The 9,173-nt window shown below is 37.5% G+C and overlaps 1 protein-coding gene across 2 annotated transcripts in view; it reads left to right on the forward strand.

Moving 5' to 3' along the window:
* HPGD (15-hydroxyprostaglandin dehydrogenase) overlaps positions 1-6,853 on the forward strand; it is a 33,350-nt gene extending 26,497 nt beyond the window's left edge. Inside the window, exons 5-7 of one of the 2 annotated variants that reach the window (XM_054029510.1) lie at positions 1,138-1,214; positions 3,363-3,526; positions 4,854-6,853. In XM_054029510.1, coding sequence (XP_053885485.1) covers positions 1,138-1,214; positions 3,363-3,526; positions 4,854-4,992 — 380 coding nt within the window. In that variant the 3' untranslated portion in view covers positions 4,993-6,853. The remainder of the gene's footprint in view (positions 1-1,137; positions 1,215-3,362; positions 3,527-4,853) is intronic. The other variant, XM_054029511.1, reaches the window with a different exon arrangement.
* The last annotated feature ends 2,320 nt before the right edge of the window (positions 6,854-9,173 follow it).

Genomic DNA, 9,173 nt, shown 5'->3' on the forward strand with positions numbered 1-9,173 from the left:
GTAGTAATATCAACAAATGCAACTCTAACATACAGCCTTCATAGAATCATAGAATATCAAGATTGGAAGGGACCTCAGGAGGTCATCTAGTCCAACCCCCTGCTCAAAGCAGGACCAATCCCCAGACAGATTTTTGCCCTAGATCCCTAAGTGGCCCCCTCAAGGATTGAACTCACAACCTTGGGTTTAGCAGGCTAATGCTCAAACCACTTCAATGCTAATTTCCCAATTTGTGGATCATGAAATTTAATTAAAACTATTGACCATCACAAATGAACAAACAGATTTATACCGCTACCTCGCTATAACATGACCCGATATCACACGAATTCGGATATAACGCGGTAAAGCAGTGCTCTGGGGGAGGGGCTGCGCACTCCGGTGGATCAAAGCAAGTTCAATATAACGCGGTTTCATCTATAACGCAGTAAGATTTTTTGGCTCCCGAGGACAGCGTTATATCGAGGTAGAGGTGTAGTTAGAAGTCTCACTTCACGTCTAAAATGGTAACGAGTGATCTGGACACCCTAACAAAGGGACTAGAGTATAAACCAAGGAGAGGAACTGCCTCTTTGTCAGCTTGCCAAGAAATCAGGAAGAGAGAAAATGAAAGGAAAACTTGCTCTTACTTGTAGGGTTAGTGAAACTGTCTTTTGACATCTAAGTGAGGCGTTGTGCCATCTTCCACTTCATTCTCAGCTAGGTATGCTTTTTAAATTTATTTTCTGATTTTTATCTGTTCTCTCTCTCTCTCTCTCTCTCTCAAATAAACAGTAGTTTGCTTAAATAACCTCTAAGTCCTTCTTCTGGATTCCTAACGTATCCTGTCTTGTATCTGCCTTTTCAACTGTAAATTCATTAGGATTGTCTTTATCTTTATGTTATTTACAGTACATTGTGGTATTAAAATAAAAAACAAGTTAGATGTGCTGGATAATCTTGCCTTTTTGTTCTTTTCTGGAGTTATATTTTTTTTTTTGGCTGATCTTTTACTCTCTCTCCTTTTCCCCAGTTTGACCTCAAAATTACAGCTAGAATTAAGAATGTTCAACTAATAATGACTGCTACATTTGATTGTGCATTTGTTATAATCTCAACAGGTGTTGTGTATATTCAACTCTTTTTTCATTTTTCAAGGACTCATGCCTGCTGCACACCAACCAGTGTACTGTGCTACAAAGCATGGCATAATTGGATTCACCCGGTCTATAGCTGTGAGTATATGTAGCCAAAAACACTATCAGCAATTCCTTGAGAACAAGCTTATTTTCTCAGGTTCCCTCTCTATAGCAATGCAAGTGAAACCAGTGCCTACAGAAGTGCTGTGTGGGCTTTTGTTTTGTTTTAATAAAAGCTTTTAAGGTGGTAGCTGGAGACGCCTTCATTTCACAGGGGTAACACCAAGGAGGTAATAACAGATGTATGTGGGGTTTGTGATCAAGACAAGCTTTGGGCAATCTTCTTCTTAGGTTAAGGGCAATGAGGGTGATATAGAGAGAGGATAAAGACAATCAATCAAATAGACAACCTTGGACAAATCATTTCAGTTTCTCCATCTGTAAATTAGGGACGATATTTATGTAATAAGTGGGTGCTGCAATACAAATTGGTAAATGTAGGGGAAATGATTTGAATATGAAAAGTGCTCCCCATTATTAAGGCTGACTCAGGTGTTCTGATTACTTAGCATTGGTGTGGTAGTAACAATGAAAGGCTCCAATTCAGGATGGAGCCTATGCTGGCTGTTGTACAAACATATAGGAAGGAGTAGTCCCTGTCACAAGAAACTTCTTGTCTAATTTATGGCAAGATTCCAGTAGAGGGAAAGGACTTGAAGGAAGTCTGAGGATAACAAGATCATGTATTTGCATAGACCAGTTATGTGCACAATTTGAGGATGGCCTCTTCACATGAGATTTCTAGTCAAATTTCCAGCCCAAAGAAGCTGAGATATATTTGGATAAGCATGCAGACTTTTAAAATGTTTTCCCAAACCTCTGAATCTTCTGAAGTTAACTAATGCAGATCAGTTTGGGAATAGGAGTCATATATCACACCTTGGCCACAGTCTGCACATGACAGCATATAATTTAATTTTGTGCATGATTTAAAAAATTATATCATTCCAACAACAAAAAGTGTGGTAAAATGAGAGCATATGCTACCTCCTAATGAAGACAAGAAAATAAAACACTGGAGAAACACAATAGGACTTAAAATACTTACCAGATAATGGAAAAGAAGGTGCAGCCTGACACAGGAGGGTGAAAATTAGAACTTTTAGGACTCTAGTTGATTCTGCCAGACTTAGGAGGCCAGCTCCTAAAGAAGATTCTGGATCAGGCTCCAATAAAAATGGTAAACCTCAGATTAAAGAATTTAGTGGTGAACAGGCAGTCAAAAAGAAAGTCATTCCAGAGCAAGGGACGGAATCCCAATTTTCTGTGGTGAGGGAGGTGAGTGGAAAATATTCAAAAGTTTAGGGCTGGAATTTGGTGTGGTTTGAGATTTCATGTTATTTTGTTTTCTTATGAAAAAGTTTTTTATATATTAGAAAAAAAAACAAGGTTTCCTGGGGTTACTTTTAGGATGTTAATTGCTTCTTCTGTATAACATTATATTATTATACCAGCCATAGTGCTGATAGTTGTAGCTGACATTGCTGATGAGAAAAGATTTAAAAAAAATCTGTTTTAAAGGAAAGAAAATGTTCAGATTTCTGTCAGAATAATCCTCAGCAAAATATGGGGTGTATGCAAGGTCTTGACTTGCTAAAGAATATATTGTTCAAACTTTTCCTGAAACATTCAAGCATCAATACCACCACCATTTCTTTAGCTGGTAATGATGCCAAGAAATCTTGGGGTACATGCTGAATTTTTGCTAGTAACTTGAGGTAGTCTTGTCTAGGAGCTATTAGTATAATTGTTCACCTGACTTTATAGATTAAGGAATAAAATCTAGAATGTAATCAAGACGCATGTGCATTGATGCGAGTGACACTCCTTTTTATGGCCTTCATCCTCTTCATGTTGACCTCGCCCAACCATGAACCAAATTAATTTCTGCTTTGAGCACCAATTTTGTGTAAAACAGAAATTATATATATATAAAAAATAATCAGACAGACAGACACACCCACACCCCAATCATAAAAGGCCATAAATAAGACCAGGATCAATACCCAGTCTGCCACCCTCACAACCCCCTTATGCTTTTTTTGCCAACATCAACCATTGATAAATAAAGGGCTAATATGCTACTGTTAGTTTTGCTGATTGTGTCAAGCAATATGTTTACTAGCCTTTGTAGAGGTTCACAAAATGCTGAAAATGAACACAATGTGTCTGACACTTTTGTAGATGGCGGCTCAAATGGGAAATTATGGCGTGCGACTAAATACAATTTGTCCAGGTTTTGTTAACACACCAATTCTTCAGTCTATTGATAAAGAAGAGAATATGGGACAATATTATGAATACAAGGATGAGATCAAAGATATGATGAAGTTCTATGGTGTTATGGAGTAAGTGAAGCTACACATAATATTCTTTTGTCTTCTATAGCTGAAGGGAAAGAAAGTAGTAGTACCACAGGCAGCTGATGCACAGCAGGCAGCGTAACCAATGTCTGTACTGTATTTCTGCATAAACCACATGTGAGACAAAAGAGAAGGCAACTGAAAGAAAGGGACTCAACCATGTTATTGTTGTTGTCCCTTTTCAACCCAAGCAGCTAATCAAATTGCAGGGCCCTGGGGTTGTTCCAGGTGGAAGTAGAAATTGATTGAGTCTGATATTTTCTTTGATGAAATCTTATTTATTTACAAAGAATGTACAAAGTTCTGTGTCTCTGAACACAAAAGGAATCAAATAGCAGGAAACAGCTTCTTTTCCTCACAGCAGCAAGAGCACTCTTCTCAGCCTGCACTCCTAACTCAAAAATCTTTCCCCAGGTTTCTTCCAGTGTCAAACACCATGCTTTCAGCTGCTCCTTCAGGCTGTCACTCTGAGTCTGCCAGTTTTCTGCCTTCTCAATTGCTATGCTTCTTCCTTCCCACCTAATCACAGCCAAACCCCTCCAGCCCACTCAGTCTAAACTCCTGGGAGGATTCACTATCCTCTTTTGCCTTAGGTGGAGCAAAGATTATGGTTAATTCATCCTGACAGTTTGTTAACAGAATGGTAGTAAGTTCACATCCAGTCTCAAAGATGATTGTGATTCATGCAGTCACCAGTACCTCAAAGCATAACACCATATTGGTTTGCCCATGCTTTTTCAGATGTTACTTGCTTTCACTGAGTAGCATTGAAGTTTTACATTCACTATTGCAAATTACAGAGCGCAAAATTCTCCTCTCTAATTTGCATTGCTCTCCAGTTAATGTCAATGGAAGCATGTTTGGGGAAACAAATACAGAATACACAACAGAGGAGATCTGCAGTGTAGTGGAGTGAAGCATTTTCCTATAGCATTTATCACACTCCGGGAACTTTGATAGGAAACTAAGTGGCAACCAAACATCTGAAGTATTTACCAATGACTAGACCTATAAGGGCTCATTTGCAAAGTTGCAGTTGTATATTTTTTGCATATCCAAATTATGATGACCCCATATCCTTCCAGAAATGCTCTTGCTACTTCGTTATATTTCCAAAAGACTTGGAAGTAGATCTATGCAAATTGTAGATAGTTCATTTTGCAAGCGTTTATGCAAACCTTTATTTATACTTGGTTTAGTACATACTTTTTCCACAATCTCCAATGCATTATGCTATCAAACTAAGATAACCAAGAAGGTATTCTGTGCCATATCTGATTTTCAAAATGGAAAAACGTTTATTTTTCTGTAGCCCATCGCTAATTGCCAAAGGTCTGTTAATGATCATTGAAGATGATGCTTTAAATGGAGAGGTTATGAAGATTACAGCATCCAAGGGGATTCATTTTCAAGAATATAGTGCACTTCCTTTTCAATCAGGAAGGCTATAAATATTATTCTGTTATCTTGTCTCTAAATTAATGTAAAAATGTGTTTTAAACAATTTTTTTAAAAGACAAATGTTGTTTGTGTCCAAAGAATGACATGATTTGAACTCTTTAATGCAATAATGTACAGCTGTGTAGTAATATGATTTCTTACTTTGATTTTAAAAGCTACTGTTAATATTCTTTATTTGGTAGAATAAGTATATTGCTCAAAAGATATTCAGTGATGCAGTAATAAGGGTCAGATTCTGCCCTTTGGTAATTATATGCTTGTGGTAGGCTGTTCCCCTCCTGACCTAGTGTGGCACTCCAGGCACCCCTTGCTTCAGTTGCCCTTCTGTCAGGACTCTTAGGAGCGTCACACAGCTCAGAAGGGCATAAGACAAAATTCCCCTACTGGGATTCTACTTTATTAAATACAAATAAACTTGAAATAGAAAATCTCCCCTGGGCTTCAGAAATCACACAGCCCTCCTCCTTGGGGCTTGTTCCCTCTCAGTCCTGGCCTCTCTGGCCTGTAGTCTCTCCCACTGGGTTCAGGGTTGCACAGCCCTCTTCCTTGGGGCCTATGTTTTTCTGGGAGCTTTCCCCCTCCTCCGACACCTTCTCTTTGTGACCACCATTGTGCAATTGAGCCCTGATGACCTTTTAGGGCCCAGGTGCTGGTTATTCAATTAACTGCCTAGACAAGCCATTACATATTGATGTAAAAACATTTACCAAGAATATATTCTCACTTTGACTTCCAATTCTTTTAAAACTTAAAAGAATTGATGAATGAACAGTAAATGGCTAAATATTTAGCAGCAAGGGGTAACTATAGGACATCTGATGAGAATAAGGGTGCACTGCTGGCTCACATGGATACTTCCAAAATGGAAGAACAGTACTTGCACATCTTCCAGACATTTTGCACCTTCACTTGAGCAAAATGGCCATTAACTTCACTGCAAGGTTGGACAAATTGAGAGCATGATCAGACCTTTATTATATATTTAATTTGTGTAATGAATTGTGGATGAAGATAATACTGTTAACTATGATAGGAGCAATTCATTAAGATACTGTCTGACTATGGAACAGACGTTTTTAGGCAAACTGGGCAAATTTACTAATAGTGTAAACTAGCACCACTCGATTCTCTTTAATGAGTTGTGCCTGTCTACAAATTGGGCTCACAATCCTCAAATTTGATTGTACTTTGCTATTGGCTGGTAGCCAGAGATGTCTTGTAGATCTATTTACAATAGTTTTAGGTTCTTTTATATGACCAAGTAGACAGAATAGCCTATGTCTATTTTCCATGTGTAAAATGTGTTGCATCTTTTTTCTGTGCTGCCTGTAGAAATATTACCATAGTACTAGCAACTTCCCATCTTCTTTTGGTTATACAGTAACACAAGTCATGCCAGACATAAAATCCATATTTATAGGATAGTGCAAAGTTGAAGTGCGAGTATCAGTGAAAAAACTATTTTAAAATGAAAAATGACCTATTGCAAATAATCACCAAAGTCTGTATTATTGTACTTTCTATGGATAATTGGGGGTGAGGAGGAGGAAATCACTCTCTAATTAGGGAGGAAAATATCTTTGTTTTTGGAAGGTTTTCTGAGCACATCTGCTTCTTAATTGCACTCAAAGACTAAAAACGAAATATGAGCAATACAAATTCCAATTACTTTTATTTACAAATTAGAAAAATGGATTTTAAAGACTAGGAACAACTAGAGGGATCTGTTAAATGAACTTGTCTTTTTGATATAGCATTGTCCTGTATTTGTTTTGCCTGTAATTATATTTTGTGTGTTTAACTTTTTTTTAAATATGTACTTCTCAATTAAATACAAAATAATTTAAAGTTCTAGTGGAGTATTTCTTCTTTATAAATGGAGTTTTGAAAGAAGAGCTAAGAATGAAGAAATGAAGAGCTGAGAAAAGGGGGGAGAAAAAGATCAAGCATGTGTCCCCACTTCCTCTTCTCTCTTTTTTTCCTTTTTCCTTCTGACTATGTCAAAACTGGCAGTTCAGCATTTTTGAAGCCTATTTCAAATCCTTGGGCCCCCAGCAGTAACATCAGCATCTTCCAGACACCTTTACAAGAGCCCTAAAATAGCCTCTCACCTCTATATATGTAGCATAAAAATCCAAGAACTAATATCCCAATGCAGTGATTTAAATTTCTGGATAAATTTCACTTGTACCAGAGAGTATTTTAAACCTTGCCTATACGATATTAGGAAACTTGATTTTTACTAGCACTTGCCTGTGTAAGGCAACAGCTGATGTAAAACTTAAAATAGTCAACCTGCTTCATTAGGTAGCTAAGCAACCCTAATATCCTTTGCTCCTTTCCTTGTCTAGCAATATTTCATTTTAAGTAGTTTATAAACAAAGTGAGTTATATTAGTAACCATAGTATGTGCAAACTATCTAACTAGTAGCAACCACAGGAATTTAGACAAGTGGCCAGATTTCCAAAAGAATGCAGCTATTAGCAGCTACCATTAAGAACATATTTAGTTAAGAAAATATTCAGAACACTACATAGTTTCATTATATACATTGCTTACATAATCACCTTGATTACTATGCTCACCTCTAGTAACTACATCTCAAAAAAGAAATATTAAAAAGATTGGGATGGCTTAGTCTGGAGACAGGACCAATAAAGGGGAATATGATTGAGGACTGTACATAATGAATGAGATTGACCTATTCTATCAGGCACTCCTATTTACCTTTTATATAAAACAAGACCAAGGTGAAACTGAAAGGCAACAAATGTTAAACTAATTACAACTGTTTTTTTACACAGTGCATAAGCCTGCGGAACTCACTGCCACAAGATAGTATTGAGGCCACGAGTTTAGTAAGATTGAACAAAATATTAGACATTTATATGGATAATAGCCTCAATTACATGTGACAGAGCTAAAATGTATAACTCCTCATGTTTCAGGATTTAAGCCAGCCTAATCTTAATCAGACTGTGGTAAGGAAGAAACTTTCTCTAAGCAGTTTATTCTAGAATTGTTTATAATTAGGTTTATTGCACTTTTCTCTGAAGCAGCTGGAATGGGTCACCACCAAAGACAAAATATTGAGTTAGATGACCACTAGACTTGGATATTTCTAACATGCCTATCTTTAACTAATTAGTTTATTAAAAAGTCGCTGTTTTCCAACTGGATTAACTCATTTGTTTCAATTGATCAGTATAATACACCAAACTTTTGATATGTGTCTGTTAATAGACAATATGCATTCAACAGATGTCAAAATCCCAATTTACCACACAACACATGATAACACTATTAGAACATGCCCCTTAAAGAAAAAAGAAGTTAGATGGGTTGTATAAATATCAGTGTTTCACTCTCTGCTAGAGATCAAGGGACCAAACCTGAAGCACACAGTGATTTAGGAGGCAAGTTTTCAGAAAGTGAGAACTGAGATCCACTATCAGTTGCATGCCTAAATGTGTGTGTATAGCAGGGTGCTGTAGCCCCTGCACAGTCAGCTCCAATCAAGGTAAGCAGATTGGGGCTGATGGAAAAGGCCTGAGGATTGGCAACACCTGCTGGCCTGACAAGCCAAGGGCTATAAAGGCTGGGAGGAAGCCAGCCAGGGAGAAGTCAGTCAGGGAAGGAGCTAGAGGCCTCCTAGCTGAAGGCTGACTCTCCCTGTAAAGGAGGTAACCACACCTGTAAAGTTGTATATAGATGGACACTGGTGGTGCGACAACATTAAGTAAACAAAGACACGGGTGTTGCACAACCCAGAGGCCTCTCCAAGCCTTATTGGGGAGGGTAAACGGGCCCCAGGAAGAGAGGCAGGTCGTGGACCCTGTTACAGTGTGCAACTATTGCAATTGTGAACACATCAAATATATTTGTATGTAAAAAATAGCCATTTAGATTCCTAAAAAAAACAGTGTACAAATGTGTATTCACAATTGTTTATGTAATTGGACTCAGGGCACTCTTAAAAAAATCTGTCCCTAAAGATAGGGAAGGACTAAAATTGTATCTTACTTTTACGTACATGTCTTTCTAAGTGGGGAATCAGCACATTCAAAAAGTTTTTCTGGACTATTTTTTAACTTAAAGAGACAGCTTTTGGAATATAATGTATAGAGAGTACATTTTATATTACACGCACACCCACAGACACAAGGTATA

The sequence above is a fragment of the Malaclemys terrapin genome, chromosome 5, assembly GCF_027887155.1.
Source record: "Malaclemys terrapin pileata isolate rMalTer1 chromosome 5, rMalTer1.hap1, whole genome shotgun sequence".
In the NCBI taxonomy this organism is placed as follows: domain Eukaryota; kingdom Metazoa; phylum Chordata; order Testudines; family Emydidae; genus Malaclemys; species Malaclemys terrapin.